Source organism: Ammospiza nelsoni, chromosome 2 (assembly GCF_027579445.1).
Source record: "Ammospiza nelsoni isolate bAmmNel1 chromosome 2, bAmmNel1.pri, whole genome shotgun sequence".
In the NCBI taxonomy this organism is placed as follows: Eukaryota; Metazoa; Chordata; class Aves; order Passeriformes; family Passerellidae; genus Ammospiza; species Ammospiza nelsoni.
The window spans coordinates 90,238,172-90,256,199 of NC_080634.1; the positions used below are offsets into that span (position 1 = coordinate 90,238,172).

The 18,028-nt window shown below is 40.0% G+C and overlaps 1 protein-coding gene across 1 annotated transcript in view; it reads left to right on the forward strand.

Annotated features, from left to right (window-relative positions):
* Nucleotides 1–18,028, forward strand: part of SLC9A2 (solute carrier family 9 member A2) — a 33,895-nt gene that overhangs the window by 12,188 nt on the left and 3,679 nt on the right. Inside the window, exons 4-11 of the mRNA XM_059466059.1 lie at nt 6,115–6,332; nt 7,702–7,904; nt 10,476–10,565; nt 11,850–11,920; nt 13,350–13,511; nt 14,089–14,185; nt 15,078–15,209; nt 17,120–17,210. Of these exons, the coding sequence (XP_059322042.1) occupies nt 6,115–6,332; nt 7,702–7,904; nt 10,476–10,565; nt 11,850–11,920; nt 13,350–13,511; nt 14,089–14,185; nt 15,078–15,209; nt 17,120–17,210 (1,064 nt within the window). The remainder of the gene's footprint in view (nt 1–6,114; nt 6,333–7,701; nt 7,905–10,475; nt 10,566–11,849; nt 11,921–13,349; nt 13,512–14,088; nt 14,186–15,077; nt 15,210–17,119; nt 17,211–18,028) is intronic.

An 18,028-nucleotide genomic window follows, 5' to 3' on the forward strand; every position in this document is an offset into this window, starting at 1 on the left:
ACAGTTAGTCATGTGAGCAGCCAGTAAATACCATTCAATGAAGACAATGTATATATCATTAAGGCAAACTTCTGTTGGATTACATGCACAATAAGGATTGGGTGAATGTAAACTTTGCAGTCCAGTGGTAATATAATCCTATAGTTTAGTATCTTGATACATATGCCTGTGTGTTACAATGTTCTCTGTATACATCATTATGTATAAAATAATATTTTTCTTCCCGCTTCCAACAGATTCAAATATTTTCACTTCTGGTTTTTCACTCCTCATCTTCAGTAAAAAAAGATCACAGCCTTTCTCTTCACTCTGTTTATACTGTAAGAACTTCAACATAAAAAAGAGCCCTTATGACATTTGATATAATTAAATATTTTGCTCTGGTTCCAAGTAATATTTTTAAAGTCAACTTTCTTTAATGACTTTTTATTGTTCTAGTGGCAAATATGAGTCATTCAGGCACGAGGAGCAGAGCTTTTTGTGTAAGCTCAGATGTTACTGCCGAGTGTCACTAATACTTGATAATACCTCATCTGATTATTATCTTTTAGGCAAGTGAAGATAGGTTTACTATTGCAGTCATGCCAGTATAAGGTTTTCTGGGGCTGGGAAGCGATTTTCAAGGAAACTTACGGGTGATGATTTCAGTAGTATAAAAATAGGAATATGCCATGAAAAAACGGGTTGGAACTTTAATGCAAGTAAAGAGCTAAAGATTACATGGGTTTCTTTCTCTGATATGAGCCTAAATAAAGCAGCATATGCATCCACTTTGACCGAGTTCATAAATGTGCCATCTCTTTCCATAGCTTCTATTCATAGCATTTGTGTGGTTTCTAGTTTCCTCCACCTCTAAAGCCAAATGTCCTTGACATCCTATGATCAAATGCTTAAAGGGTTTCTAAACCAAAAACATGTGGCTAAACTGTACATGGAAAAAATTGAGGCAGTGTTTATGAAAATACTGATTTGGACATGCTGCATCCAGGACACAATGAATAGGGCATGCTGGGTCTGCTGGTGGATCAAGGGACCCACCACATGCCAGTGCCTGCCACCAGCACACCAGTGATTCCTGCAGCACTAACAACCTGTTCATTTTAGTTTCTGCAGTGGCCCCTGAAGGGGTGCAGAAGAGGAAACACTAAGTATTTTCACCCTCAAACAGCACAGTATAAATAGAGTTATCTTTAAAATGTTCTGTCTGTTTTTGTCTCTAAGCATACTTTGTAATAGCTGGCAGAACTGTGTACAGCAGTTAGATCCCAGCTGAGACAGAAGGGCTCTCTGCTGCCATGTAGGGTCTCAGCTGCTATAAGCCCTAAAGCTTGTCCCCTCCCAGCAGTGCTGCTGACAGCCTTGGAGCTCCTGCAATCTCTGCATCCCCTTGGAGTAAATCTGCCCCGTTCTTGTCACATTTTTTGGCCTTTGAACAACAGAAAGTAATTTGCTCTGTGTCACAGTGCCAAAACGCACACCAGTGTTAACGAGAGTTCCCTGTCATTTTTTGCAGCGATTGACTCACGTAAGGATTGCTTGGGTCTGACCTAAAACTCAGCCCTCCTTTGAGCAGGTATTTGGAGCAAATGACCTTGGAATGTCCCTTACAACCGAGACAGTTTATTTATTATTTGCTTCTGTGGCCATTTACAGTTCAGCCTGTGAGGAACAATTGCCTGGTCTCCCCTTTTTCACCCACATCCACATGAGCCTGTTAAACTACTGATTCCCACTTCTTTCATAACCAGGTTTATAAAGATACTCAGTGAGACCTTGAGGTTACATGCTGTACCATACTTTAGGGGAAGGACATGAGCAGGAACGTACAGTGTTACCAAATAAATAAGATACTTAGATTGCCTCATTCCTGGGCAAGTAGGAATTCACTGGCAGAGGAATAGAAGGGAACGAAAGGCACTTGTCCCTCTTCTGATAAGTTTGTGTACTCATTCTAAGGATAAACGATTCTTGAAATGTCTGTGTATAACCCCTGCACCAGGTTACCTGGCTGCAGCAGTGAAGGGACTGAACCATGTCCCTGGGAGCTGCGGGGAGAAAATCTCTTCCGAAGGAGGGAAAGAGTTTCTACTGTAACCAGAGCTGGGCATGAATGAGGATCACAGCTGTAAAACATACAGATCCAAATCTGAGCTTTAGTCACTTGCTTCCATGCTGCATTTTCTGCTTACTAATTTCTCATAAAGGCTGTGAAGCAGCAGAAGTTTTAATATAGGTTTCTTTTTTTTTTCTTTTTTTTTCTTTTTTTTTTTTTTGTTTGCAACAATGAATTAGCAGTCTGAAAGGAGCAAACATTGAAACTACTGTAAATTTAGTAGGTCAAGGAAACTTGAGGATTGAACCCAGTGGCCTAGTTTATTGCAGTCCTGACAGAAACTGTACTGTTTATACAGTGAGACTTTTATTCTTCAGAAGTACAGAATGTTTCAGGTTAATTGCAATGAAGTGCTTTTCCCTTCCCCTTTTTGACCAAGGTAACTACTCCGGTCACAGAATTGGAAGCCAAAATTAATGTATGTGGGTAAAAAATGTAAAATAAAACACATCTAAGCTTTGGCTTTGATCATTGTGACAGTAAAAATTTAGTTTGTGAAGAATTTATTATAATAATGTATATAAAACCTTGCATAAAGACATTGATTTTATACTAAATTTTAACACTGTATCCCCACACAATTTTCAAATGAAGGAGACTTCAACATTTTTTTCTCATGTAAATAAATACTCTAAAGAGATACCTGATTCCAAGTGAGCAGTGATTAGGTATGGAATATTACTTATCTGAAGAGTAACAAATTGTTTGCAGCTCTATTTCTTGTAGCATTGAACCAACCCTTCTGTTGCTTGACACTAATTGAATGAATGCAAAATGTGACTTTAAATAAGAGTGTTGTCCCTTTAAATTCTAGTGGGTAAGCATGATAGGTGTTTTAAGTTACAGCTTGCAAGGATTCTGATTAATCTGGTGACAGATTCTTATCTTAGACATCCATTTACAGTGTCTCCATTACCTCAGGTTCCAAAAACAAACCATGTCTGGAGCGTGATTCCCTGCTCCCTATGCTGCAGGGCTTTCCTAAATTACTATAATCATGAAAACGATTTATTTTAAGAAGGTAATAAACAATGCTGTGTGTTTCGTTGTGCCTTTGATGCAGACCTGACAGTCCTAATGCTTCAGGGCACTAAGCTGCTGCTTTGGGACTCTGAAATGACAGTGGGCCTAGGAATGGCTGTTTTCCAGCCCACCCACTGCCTTCTTGCTCCTTTGCACTCGCTGCCCCTGCTCTTGCCAGCTCCAGTGAGTGCCATCGGCGGGAGCAGCCGGGCTGCAGCAGACTGGCTACACTTTCGCAGGCAGGGAGTGTGCACACAGGAGAGCTGTCACAGCCCAGCCATAGCTGATGTCTTTGTGGCTGTGGCAGTGCAGGGAAGAGCTGGTCTGAGTATGAGGCTTTTGGCATGTCAAAGTGTTAAGTGGATTTGAGAAGATTTGTCATATACTTTTGTGGTTGATCATCAGAGCAGTGTACAAACTGAGGAACCCAGGAGTGTTTGAAGGCTTCTGGGCTTGAGTGCATGTCCCGACCAAGGTGCTGCTTCTTGTCAGGACAAAATCTATGTGTGTGCCAGGTCCTCTCCCACTTTATTGCTCAGGCACATGATGTGGGATCTGTTGTAAGTCCCCAGTCTGGGTAACTGTAAGATCAGAAGAAGAAGGAAAGCTGTGAAAAGCATCATCAGTTTGTCAGTATTGGCACCTCTGTTATCCTAACCATGTGCTCAAACTAGAAATGTTACCTTAACCACTGAGTGTTTCCGAGACAAAGCTTGCATGCTTATGAAATCTTCATTATATCTTCCACAGTGTACCCTGTGTAGACAGGATGAGCTCTACTTCCCTGGCAGCATGCTACCTGTGGACCACATAGGATATTTCTGTTCAGGACTCTGGTTAAATCAGCTGACAGTGAGGAGAGGGCTGACAATTATTTCAGTACAACATATAGATGGGGGTCTGGGATAGCCTTAGTGAGGCTTACTTCCTCCTGAGACTTGGACTTTGCTTAGGGATGGAGGTAGTCTTTGCATGTCAATGGGCATTTATTTTGTGCTCACTAGATCCTTCTCCATCACCAAGTACAGGTGGGCAAAAGTGCAGGGTGAAGGGCAGAGTAGGTGCTCTGTTCTGCCTGTATTTGTAAGTCACTATCTGCCCCATCAGACTGCATCTGTCCCCATATCATATCCTTATCCTTGGGTTTACTTCACTTTGATGTATATTCAGGGTCTCTGCTGCTTGGGAGAGGCCAACAGAGTACAGTGTGTCCTCTCCCAGTGCCCACATGTCCTCCCAGACTTGTCCTTCAGAATTATTGTTGCCCAGCCACTTTGGGGCTGTAGATGTGGTTCAATGTAAGAGAATGAAACTTCTGGACAAAACTAACTTTAATTAGTTTTTAATTAATCCAAGAGAAATGTGTTCAGAATCTGCCAGTGACTACAACCTGAGCTGCTGCTACAGATTCCCTATTGCAAAATGCAAAGAAAGTTCACTGTATGGAGGTCCTTTTGAGGTTACTGCTGCTTCTGGGATTCCTCCTGCTTTGCAATTTTTTTTTAAATCCCTTATTTAGAAGAAAGAACCCAGGCATGCTCATATTGTCATGTGTTCATAATGTCAGTGAGGTTTTTCTGAGCTCTGTCTCAGTCTGCCTTCCCATTTACATTCACATTCAGAGGTGTTCGGTTCAGAGTGATTCAGAGATGGGGCCTTTGGCTTAGAGGCAGGACATGCTTAGCAGAAGAGTTTCTGCCGTGAAATCTCCACAAGATTTGGGAGATTTCAACAGAAATTTTCAGAGATGCTAGCAAACCTGCCCTCCTGCCCCATTAGAGAGAGAAGTGTAGAGATTTCAGCATGAAGAAATATCCCCCATGTTAGCAAATACTTATATCTGAAAATCCAGTGTAACTGGAATAAATAACCCTAGATTAGTTGTCTGTATTCAGAAAGACAATGTAATTACATCTCTCTTTCTTTGTTTAGATTTAGTGTGCTAAAATATTTTAGCACAAACTTTGATGGGTTTGACTGAGAACCCATACATGGATGTTTTTCACTGGGAAATCAGAGCAGATGTTGTTGCCCTAGACAGTAGAACCAGGAATGACAGCTGTTTCACAATGTATATTGCCTTAGTTGTCCTCCCTGATAATTATTAGTGAGCTCAGACTGTCTTTCCCTACACTGAGACACCACCTTGGAGTTATCCTCCAGCCAGCTCTGCTAACTACCCTTAAACCTGTAAATGTGTAGCTGAGTGGTCCTCAGCCATCCCTGTACTGTGGGCAGCCACACTGAGCAAGTGATGTACAACCAGTAATGTTTTTCCCCAGGATTAACAAACTCTGCTAATACAAAAATAGACTTGTGGATGCACTTACAGTAAGCCCTTTCTTTTCTCTCATGTATCAGCTGAGATGCCCATTTCATTCATTTGTAGACGCTTTAAATGTGCAGCAGCAGCAGTTATTTCTGCTGATATTTTTCTCAGCCCTATGTGCAGGCAGAGCAGGTCTCAACTGGTGAAGGATGACAAATTGTCTGTAGCCTTGCTGCTTACTTTGCTTGGAAAGAGGAGCTGGCTACTGTCACTGCCACTAAGGTTGGACAGCTGCTGGTAGGGAAGGAGGGAAGTCCTGCCCTGCCCCAGGATCTGCAGTTTCCACCCTGTCTGATGTCCCTCAGCAGCAAGAGATGCAGCAACTCCTGTTTTCCAAGGCTGTCCCTGTCTCTCCTCATCTTTGCCCCTTTCAAAACAGGGTTGGAGTGACCCCTGCACAGATCATGTGCAGTTAGTATGTGAAAAAACTCTCCGTGCACTGATGTCTGCTCAGAAAACTTCCCATTGCAGAACAAAAAAAAAAAAAATCATGCCCAAAATTGAAGTCTGTAAGTTTGAGATTGGGTATGGAATAAGTTATGCTTTGCATTTTAAAGAGAACTAGGGAAAATGAATAATATTATGTAGATATAAGAGAGGCTAAAAAAAAATAAGGCAAATGAAATATGGGATAATGTTTGCCTTTCAGGATTACAGCTTGTGCCATGACCATGAATAAATATGTGGAGGAAAATGTTTCTCAGAAATCCTATACAACGATAAAATATTTCATGAAGATGCTGAGCAGTGTCAGTGAGACTTTAATCTTCATCTTCATGGGTGTGTCTACAGTTGGGAAGAACCATGAGTGGAACTGGGCCTTTGTTAGCTTCACCCTCCTCTTCTGTTTAATCTGGAGGGCACTGGGTAAGCAAGTCTCTGACTATGGGTCAGTATTCTTTGCAAGTGAAATGTTTAATTTCTTGTCAAGTAGAAATTGCCAAAAATTAGACAGAGACCCATCAGTTTGTGGCATGGTTTTTGTATTAGTAACATGCCCTATATCACAGGGTCAGCTTCCACTTTTCCCTAAAATGGAACATAAAAATCAGTTTTGCCATGATCTTACTTACCTAAAGTGAGAAGCAGTCTGCCTATTTATCACAATACATGTATTTAAGTAAACTTTTATTTACAAATGAGCAAATTTTGGTAAAAATAATTATCAATCATTCAGGAATTAAAAAGGTTGTGGGGTTTTGTTTTTTTTTTTGCTTCTTTGTTTGTGGGATTTTTTTGCTTTGTTTTTGTTTTGTTTATAATTTAAGTTTACTAGCTTTGGGATTTTCACAGTCATTGACAAGAATAGTATCAAACCAGGAAATGCTGTAAGTGAAGTGTAAAGAAAAACTCCTGTAAGAAAATGATCCCTCCTGAATTTAAAGCACTACTCTCTTTCTTTTACCTAGAGAGCTAAGTGCAGGGCAGGCTGGTAGGTTTTGAATCTGCTCCTCTCCCCAGCTTCATCCCTAATGATTCAGTCCCTGCATGTGTAAAGGTGCATCATGCTCTAATCCAGCTCCCAAGTCTCCTTCCAGAGCAGAAACCTGGACTGTTTTCCTACTGCACCTGCAACCCCACAATCAATATGCTGAATCAATATGCTGAAAAGCAGCCAAACACCCTGATTGCCGCCCAGCTCTTGCCCCCCATGCTTGCTCCCTTCACCTGCTTTTATTCCTTTACTCCAGTCATGCCTGGAACCTTTTTCCAAGGTACACCAGCATGCACTGGTGTCCTGTCCCCCCATCCCCAGTCCTGCATCCTTCATGTCTGTGTGAGTAAAATTGAGTGAACAGGCGTTTGCAGGGTTCAAAGCACAGATTGATGGTGGAGACAAACCAGTTTTCAAAATCACCTCAAATGCAGTTAATGAAGCAATTAGGAGTCTTGGTCTATACTGGCACAGAGAATTATTGCTGCTTTAGAGGTGTAGTCTAGCAGGTAGCTGTCTTGTGGAGATCTATTAGCTGCTTCAGGTCCTAAATCCAGCTGACTGGAGGTGTTTAGCTCACTAAATATGTTCAAAATTATGTTCCTAAGGCTTTTTAATTTAATATTATGGTACTTCAAGCTGCTAAGTAATGTTTCATTTCTTCAATAATATATGTTGAAGAAGCAAATAAAAAGTAAGAAGCAAATAGAAGTTTTTTTAATCAAATATTAGCATCATGGGCTAGTTCTGAAGTTCCCTTTTTTCCCCCATCCTCTCTGTATTTCTGTTTTTTTCCCTCAGGTGTTTTTGTTCTGACTCAGATCATTAATGTATTCCGGACAATACCTCTCACTTTCAAGGACCAATTTATTATTGCCTATGGAGGTCTCCGAGGAGCAATTTGTTTTTCACTTGTATTTCTGCTTCCTCCTGCTGTGTTTCCCAGGAAGAAATTGTTCATCACTGCTGTTATCGTGGTGATATTCTTTACTGTTTTCATTCAGGTAATACCTTTCTCCTGCTGAACTTCTTCTTTCTCAGACATGTTGTAAATAAGTACCTCTAATGGGTAGAAAATGAAATTTTCTAACAATTACTGTAAGGAACATACTTGAAGGTACTTGCTATAGTCATAGTGGAAAAAATGCTGTGCATACCACAGGCAGGTAGCAAAAATATGCCAGATATTAAGTCCTTATGCTAACATGCAAGTAGTACTAAGTATTTAAGACTAGTGAGGTTGGAGTAGAGACAGAAGATAATCTGGGCACAGCTTCAGCAGTAATTCCTTTTCCTAGAATGTTTAAATTGGTGTGTTCACCCAGCAGTTCAGTGTTGGACATAGTGCACAGTGAGCTAATGACAGTGAGGGCCCAGGCAGGTGAACTGGAGTCTGGGTGTTAGGAAGTGGTGCTGCAAACCAGCTGGACAGCCCTAGAAAAGCACCAGGTGTGTGTTGGGACATGAAGAATTTGTTTCTGATGATCACCTGGCCATGGAGACCTTGTCAAGGATGAGCAAGAGACTGAAACCTGCAAAATGTACAGGAGGCCAAGCCCATCAGATAAACATATCAGACTGGTCATTATCCAGAGCAGTGAGAGAGATATGAGTGGCTATTAATGAAATTTCAGGTCTGTGGGAAAAATAGTAGAATTTTGTTACTCTGCCTTTTACATGGAAAAAGATGGTGTGGGAAGCAAGCATCTGTGCTCATGCTTGGGCAAAGGGGCAAGGTGGAGGTCAGGTAGTTGACTTCAGCTGTGAAAACTAATTTTGAAGGACAGAATAATTTAAAATATGGAGATAAATGGTATGTGCTGTGAGATGCAACATGATTTGTCAAAGAAAAACCTGGTATCATTCTTTCATAAGGCAGTTTATTTTCCAGAGTAATCTCATTTAACTGAACTATTGTAAAGTCTTTGGGGAGGGGGCTACAGAGGAGATTGTTTGTGTAACTATTCATTAAACTGAGGTTTAGATTGACATAAGGATGACTGTAAAATGAATGAAGAAGGAGCTCGCAGTTCCTCCTCTAAATGGAAATAGAAGCAAATTGTCCTTTGGGTCAGAAAGGATCTCTGGGGGTCTCCAGTCCAACCCTGTGTTCAAAGCAAGGCAACCCTCAAGTCAGATCATGTTCCTCAGGGCCATGTCAAACTGAATTCTGAATATATTGATGGATGGAGATACCCCAACTTCTCTGGGCACCTGTTCAAGTGTTCAACCTCCCTGGCCAGATAATAGGCTGATGAGATATTATTAAAGGAATTCCTCAAGGATAAGTTAATACTCTTGTTAACTGACCATGGCACATAGATGTAGGAGTTTTTGTTGCTGATATTTCTTGATGACAGATTTTGAAAAGTGTTCTCAGGGTGACAGTAAGATAGAGTATACTGTAGAAAGAATTGAGGGCCAATTTGAGAGGAACAGAATGAAATTGAACAGTAATGTGGGCAAATGTGTTCTTGGCAAGGACTTTCTTACTAGGAATTTCTCTTGTGAAATGGGAACTTTTGATTTGGAAAAAAAATACGAAGGGAAAAAGATGCAGGTGTACTAGTTGGCAATGGGGTAGATTTTAAGTCACTGATACAGTGGGGACAGAAGAGAGGCAAATGTGATCTTAGGACACACTGAGACAGGTATTTCCATTAGAGCATAGTGGCACGCTCTGGAGTGATCGGGGGACTGGTAAGCCTGTCATGGGAAAGGACACCAGGATTCCTTGGCCTTAGCAAGATGAAGGAGAAGAGGGACTATAATTACTGTTTATATGAGGGAGTGAACACTGTTTAAACTAAAAAGACAAATGTTGGCACAAGAACAAAGTGGTACACAGTGACCATGATGCAATTAAGAAACAGCTTTCTAATTATCAGAACAATAAGATTCAAGATGAGTGTTCCATTATGAGCAATGGGGCAAAGAAACCTAACTACTTTTAAAATAAAGCTCGACTCATTTACGAAAAGAAATGTGACCTGGGTGTCTGGGATAGCAGGGACTGATTTCAACACCACAGGAGATTCATTCCTCTCCCCTGTGCCAGTGTGTCTGTACAAGTAAACAAATTATCTTAATTCTTCCACAAATATTTGTTGAAAACCATTATATCATTGAGGGAATAGCCAAAACTTTTTGTTCTTTCTCTGAGAATGGTCAGGAAAGGATACATATTTACAAAAAACCATAGTTTCATGATCTTAGATATCCATAATAGTACTGCTTACATATCTTTGAATATCTATTTTGGATGTAAGTACTAAAAAGGAGGACTTTACGTGTTCATTTTGAAATTATAGGGAATCAGTTTATTTATTCATGTTTTTCTAACACATGACAAAACTAAAAGAAAAAGTTTAAAATTACTATGGATGGGATAGGTGATCTATTCCTAATACTTTCTGTTAGGTTGACCCTCTTGGTGCTCTCAGTTCTGGGGTGCCCCTCTCTTCTTCCTGTTGCATTAATGGAGTCTGAGCTGACAAGGACTTCATAGTGCAAAACCTGCTAATCAAAGGAATGAATTCACTTTTATAATTATTGTGTTCTATTTTCCTTCACAGGGAATAACAATTCGCCCACTCGTGGAGTTTCTTGATGTCAAAAGGTCAAATAAAAAGCAGCCTGCTGTCAGTGAAGAGATTTATAACAGGGTATGTTGCAGCTTCAGTATCATAGGTGAAACCCTTGTATAGATGAAATTCCTAGTCACGTTCAGACAGACTAGCATTCAGCATCAGTATTATGGAGAGGGTGTACTAGATTTCTTTTGGATAGCTGTTCTAAGCACAATAATTGTAAAGCTTATATTTAACTTTTGGCAATTACACAAATTATTGTTACATATCCTTATTTTGGAATCTCTCACTTTCTTAATTGTTCAGATCTAGAAGTAAATTAACTTTCTGTAGTTTATTTCGCACATGAGATACATGTTATTTTATAATTTGGCTACATCAGGAAACCTTTGGCTTGATTTAATTACATTATAGTGCATTTGATTTAATATAATTAAACAAATGCAAACTTCTCTTAAACACACTCTTAAACTTACTAAATCTTACACCATCAGCCTTTTTATGGATATATGTTTGGTACATGTGTCTCCAATTGCTGCAGATTATTAGCCATGCATCTTCTTGAATGTATTTCTCCTTGCAGCATACCTGACGCAAGTGGTTTGAAATTTCAAAAGGGAGGAAAAGTGAGGGCCACATTTGGGAAGGAAGCCAATCTAGGCATCTAAAGGTCTCTCCTTTTAGAGCTTATCCTTTGGACCTGTCTATCAGGGTTTTTCCCTGGGACTGAGAGACCCCTATGATGGTTCCTGAATTAAAAGCAAACATGCTGCCTGTGGGATCAAGTGAGACCTTAGCTGAACTAGTTCAGTTTTTCCTAATTGATAATGGACTCAGGAAGTGCGTGTTTCTAATATTAGGTGGGCAGGATGCTTTAAGATGATACAAATTCCTAAAATAAATCTCAGAACCTATTGCTGGCTCTCAGTTCTGTCTGTGCATCCTGAGGGGCTGGTGCTGATGTAGGGAGCTTCTGTCCCCTGAGATTCTCTTCTCCAAAAGTCATTCTTGCCTCACTGTCAGGTCTGGGGAAGTTCCAGCCCTAGCAGCAAGTGGTTAGGGAATTTCAAGTAAGTGAAAATATAGGAAAACCCTTTAGTTTCAGGCAGGAGCTGAGCAAGATTGACACCGAGGAAATTAGCAACTAACTTCTGTCCTTTTGTGAGCTAAGGAAGATTCAGGGGGAAAAAAACAGATTCTGTCTTTGAGATTGGTTTGAACTGCTTTGGTGGGACTGAAGCATTGTCCTGAGTTGTGACTAGATGTTTCTGTTTTAAAGTAAGTTGGCAACCAATAAGGTCTAAGGACAAGGCAAGTGATGTCTATAAGTTTATGTAATGAACCAATGTTTTCCTTTAGTTCTTTGACCATGTGAAGACTGGAATTGAAGATGTGTGTGGACACTGGGGTCACAACTTTTGGAGAGATAAGTAAGAATGGCATTTGAAACTCTTTATTATACAGGAGAGGCTGAAATGGATCTGCAGCAACAAACAAAGGCTCTTGGGCATCAAATTTCATTTTCAGCATTTATTCTTGAAAGCATATGGTTGTTTTTAGAACATGTGGGTTTCAAAGGGAAAGTAGCAAAACAATGCCGTTTACAAAACCGCAAGCAAGTAGAACAGAATCTCCAGCTGGGAAGAAAGGCAGCCCTCTGATCCCAGGGTGAAGGATGGTCTCTTCTGAGGGTGCATGATTCTGACTGTTGCAGGGCATTTCCTCTGTGTCTGCTGAGCCTTTTTTCCCACCCAGCTGTCCTCCTGCAAGCTGTATTTCTTAGGGCAGTTAAGTGATGGGTTAGTTTCCTATTTGATTGTAAACATACAAAAGCTAGTGGATTTCCTCTAGAATGATCCAGCGGCTGGCATGAGAAACATGAGAGGTCCTCACTGCAGGCAGCTCCACAGCTCTTGATGGTTTTCCTTAAGACTTAGTTAAGAAGATTACCCCTGGCAATACCTGAATAATTCATATTTTTACTTTATCTGTTGAATCATCATCATCATATGGTTGGATCTAATTCCTTTCACATCCAAATTATTTAGACCCAAAGCATGGGCACTGCTCACCACCCTCTAGTCTCTGCTCCAAGAATTTAAGTGTTTTATATAAAGAGAGAATAGCACCAGCAGGAATGGCTGAGGAGAGCTGTCACCAAGTGACTTGGGGATGACACAGTGAGGATGCTTTCCTGATGGATGCATGACGTGGGGGCAGCTTTTCTTTACTTAGCTTGGTTCTCCTCCAGTCTGTGTGAGATCTTTAATGAAAAGATTGCAGAGCTAAGGAGAGTCCCACCTCTTCATGACCTTCACACCCAAATTCAAGAATAATTTCAGAATGTCTGGAGGGCAAAATATTTTCTGACAAACAAAATCAACACCAGCTGTAATCAATATTTTTTCACTAAGCATCCAAGAGGGTGCAGTTGCTTTAGAGAAAGGAACAACTTCTAAAGTTTTACAAAAGCAGGCTAAAATTTCAAAGAAAAAGCAGTTGATGCAAATTTTGGCCTTTTATTTGTTATTACAGAAAATATTTAATGTTCTATTTGACTTGATGAAAACAGAGAATTAAAAATAATATTTTCTAATAACAGAATACCTAAACGTCTTAAGTTGCTTCTAGGGTGACTGCCCATTAACATATTAACCTATCTAACCTATTAAGGGTATCTATCTGAAGTAAAGTTGAAATTGACCCTTTCTTAAGTTACTCAGCATTAAGTTGTTAACATGAACAGACACATTCCCAGACAATAAAATCCTTTAAAATTTCATTAACTGCAATATATTGGCTTTCCTTAACTATGCACAGTAAGAATTAACTGGTTGGGCTGGTTTGCCTCATGTACAGGTTTAAAAAGTTTGACAATAAGTACCTGCGAAGACTTCTAATCCGTGAGAACCAGCCCAAATCCAGCATTGTTTCCTTGTACAAGAAGCTGGAGATCAAGCATGCCATAGAGATGGCAGAGAGTGGGATGATAAGCAAGGTGCCGTCATCGGTGTCTCTCAGGTAAGCAAGCCATGCCAGCACGGCCAAGCAGCTCAGCTGGGTCACATAATTTATCTCACACCCGGGCTGCAGGCAGGATAAGCACTTTGGCTTAGGGTACTTTGTGCCCTAATGTCACCAGAACAGCGAGGGGGTGTGAAACGAGAGCCTTTTGCCTGTACCTCAGGTGAAGGGCTGTGTTCTGTGGGGTGATACTGGGACAGCTGCTCACTGGCACATCCATCTGCCCTGTACAGAGAGGTGGGCTTGGACATGTGTCTGCCTGCCTGCCTGCCTGCCTGCCTGCTGAGAACAGCTACAAGGGAAGCCTGAGGGGCATTTTCAATAGTACCTAAATACAGTGGACAAATTACTGTAATTTTTATCACATTTTACATCTTACCACAGATTCAAATTAAATCAGGATTTCCTTTCTACATGTTAGGTTTTCACCTATTACACGGTTGTTTTGAAATGTTGTATCCACCTCTAACAAAGGAAATAATTCAAATATCACTCCTGACCATAAAAATAAAAACATTCTCTCTCTCTCTCCCTCTCCCATATTTTCCTTTTTTTTTTTTTAATTCTGCCACAGTGACTATCATGAAGCAAAGATAAAGCCCCTTTCTCCCACTGAAATGGAAAACATGCGGGAAATATTAACAAAGAATCTCTACCAAATACGACACCGAGTAAGGATGAACTTTTGCCTGCATAAATATCCCACTGCTCTTGTAATATACTGATTATCTTCTTAACACATCTTTGAGCTGGTGCATCTGCTCTATCATATAATAACAAATAATGCTCTTATTTAACTCTGTTGCCTTGAATGCATATCCTGTCATATGTACAGTAGCATATTCACATTCCTCTGTGTAAATACTTACTTGATCTTGTACTATTTATAAGGCTTAATGTTTTTGTCTTATTACCTCTGAGGCAACCACAGTATTAAAGTAGGATCATAGGTGCAAATTCAACCCAACATTGTCTACTTGTATCAGTATATTGGTCACTTCATGATATGGGATTAGATTTCCTATTTGCCTCCAGTTGTAAAATTGTTTGTATTAAGAGCAGAGATGATGAACTGGAAAAATAGTGAAATAAAAGCAAAAGGACATTTCATATTTGTCCTCCTGTGGCTAAGTAGTTTGAATGCCTGAGCCCTTGGAAAACATTCAAAAATTGAGCAAGCTTCAGCTTGCTGGAGGTAAAAATGACTTCCCTCTAGGGGACTCATCACTTTCAAATATGTGTCCTCTGCTGACATACTGACCAAGCTACTCCAGTGTGGGGGTAAACATGGTATTAAGCCAGCTTCTTCCATTTTGTCTTTCATTATAAAGATCAGCAGGTTAAAAAAATGAACCAAAACCAACAAAAAACCCAGGTGGCTGTGAAGCAGATTAATGAAAATATTCTCTGCATAATTATTGTTCTTAATCATCTGCAATACAGTCCTATTCACTAGGATTTATGATGCTTATTAAAGCAAAAAAACTGTTTTTTCCTGTTCATGTAGTCTACCACATTTGACATCAAGCTTTCCAGGCTGTGATCACTGCTTTTCCATTTCAGACAATGTCCTACAACCGACATAGCCTGGCTGCAGATGCAAGTGAGAAGCAGGCCAAAGAAATTCTGATCCGTCGCCGGCACAGCCTTCGGGAGAGCCTGAGGAAAACCAACAGCCTCTCAAGGGAGAGACCGGTACTTGCAGTTTCTGGTGATTTTTGGGGTTTTTTTGGTCTGTTTGGGTTTTTTTTTAATTTTTATCGAAAGCTGCTCTTTGTAGCTAACTGTCATGCAGAAAAAGCAATCATCTGACATGCAGGGAAAAATCCTGAATTTGGAAGACAACTGCACATGTAGTATCACACACCTTGAGTTGCACTTAATTTGCATTGAGCCCCTTAATTTTCATTGACACCTTCAGCAAGGCTTCAGGCTCGTGGAATGTGATATAGGAGTGGGATCTGCTGCCATAATCTTACCTCAGAGAAGCTGGACAGGCTCTGTACACGATGTAGGCATGATCAGTATTCTCCGTTAGTATTTTGATGAAGTGTGGATGATTAAAGGTTAAAAATGACTTTGAGATAGAAAAGCTACTTACAATAAGCTCCAAAATATAGGAGAGGACTTTTGATCACATCAGTCAGAGCAAGCTCTTAATTTGAAAAATATTGTATGCTCTTTAGTATTCATAAAATGTAGTCAGGCCTTCAGATTTTGACACTGGTTAGGAAAACTGCTTCCACTTACAAGAATTGCTGTGGCATGATAATATTTGGCTCTCTGAGGCAATCCTGCAGTTGTAAACTTCCAACCATATTGGAATGGAGTGCACTAATTATGATCCTTTGGCTCATATCAGATACCAAGGAAATTAGCCATCCTGTGAATATGTATTTTCACGTTACAGGAGTATTTAGTGACTGTTGTCTTCATTGATACAGTTGTCCTTCAGCAGTTGAGGCTGGAATAATTTCTCCAAAAGGATGATAATGTCTCATAGGTGATCATTTTCAGAGCTACTGTGGTGTTAGTTATGACAACAAGACTGCTCCTGAATGATTTTTTTTCTCCTCAACCACAGTTACATATATCTTTTTCATACAATTAAATTATTTACTGTGTGAGAAGTATAGTGAGGAGACTCAGCAGGACTTTTGGGGCAGGGAAAGAAAAAAGGATGTGTGATAACTTTTTAAAACACACCATCTATAATTTTAAGAATAATTATCCGTGGATAAATCCTCCACAGAGGGAAGAAGAGAAAGAGGAAAAGAATAAAAATCAAAAGAGGAAAAATCTCAAAAGGAAAATAAATTTCCTTCAGGTTCCCTTTGGGTCTGCCACAAGTAATGGTATTAGCATAGGAGAGCTGGCTGTCTGTAAAGATTTTAAAAATCTTTGTTGCAAATGTAAGAAAGGATGTCCTTGAGAAACTTTTGAAATTAAAAAAAAAAAAGCAGCTTGTCCTGGAAAGTACCTCTCATGTTCTAGAAGTATGAAGTGTGGTCTGTTCCCAGAACCTTTAAATCTTAGTCTGGGGAAAACAAGGATTTTATGCCCTGGACTGGTAAATGATCATGCTGGTGCCTAACTTCCTCATCAAGTTCAGTGTGACTAGTCAACTGTATAAAGTCATTTATATGTATAAAGTGCTTGCAGGATCAGAATGCAGATTAGTTCTTGAGCCCAAGCTACAGTCTCACCCATATTTTTGCAGCTGGCTAATAAAAAGTTTTAAACAGGTTTTAAGCTGCATGAAGTGCCATGCTAATGGGATTTGCCTTCCATAGGAAAGCCTGTGCAGGCAAGGTTGAGGTTAGAGACCATACATTTATTAACTCTGATCTCAGAGGGCATTGCACTAGGTTTTCATTTGATTAAACTGCTTGAGTTTATTCAGTCTTTACCTTAGTTAGCACAGCCTTCAGCCAGCAATCAGCACTGAGTGTGTAGTAAAGGATCACATATTAGCTAATTCAAAACTACTCTCCAGCCCTTTAGCTACAGAAACCTGTTCAAGCCTCAGTTGTGTATCTTAACATGCATTATGCAGGTACACTAGGCTGCAGTGACTTAAAATGTTTGGTTTTCTTTGCATGCAGGCTGCAGCAAATACAAAAAGATTCCTTTCACTTCCTAAAAACACTAAACTCCCAGAGAAACTACGAGTGAGAAACAAAACATCTTCCAGAGGTAAAGAAATTTTTCTTCTTTTCTCTCTGTGCTGCAGTCATTTTGCTTGCATAGAAGAAAGGTTTTTCCAGGGATGATACAGAGAAATACGCAAACTAGAGCATTTAAAGCAGTGTGTCCTAAAGCAGAAATGTGAGTGTAGAGAAATGCCCTGGACAGGAGGGTTTTGTGGGGCATTCTCACCCCCTATCCCATACTGGCATAGTCCTCCCAGCACATCTCCTGTCAGCAAGCAGCTGCCTGCTGCACTTCTGCACCAGGAACACTGCCATGGCTCATTCTTCTCATCTTTATTCCATAATCCAGATATCCCTCCTGGATTATGAGCCTATTCGGTTCTTTTCTCTCTGGGGTCAGGGTAGAGGACACTGCTCTGAGAAGCAAACCAGACATGGCAATGAGGACATTAGATCTAATTTATTGTTCTCATGAAGAACCTGAAATGCTGTGGTTTACAAGGTTTACAACCAAATTGTTCACTTTTTTCCTCTGCCTAAACTCACAAATGTTTTATATTGTAGTTTTTGAGTTCTAACAAAAAAAAAAAAAAAAGAAATCTGTTGGAGCACAATATTTGATGTGAAAACTTTGCCCAATTCTATATATTACTTTTAATACTGGTTTTATTACCATGCTTATATCATACTTGGGAGCATTTTCTTTCATGGCAAGCTGTCATAAGGATCCTTTGCTGGGAAGAAGAAACCTGTGCAGAGTTTCTAAAATTTCCTGATCTCCACCCCAATTAGTTTTCCACTATTCCCAATTAATTTAACAATAGACTGTGCTTTTGTCTGTTAATAATGATATCATTGCTC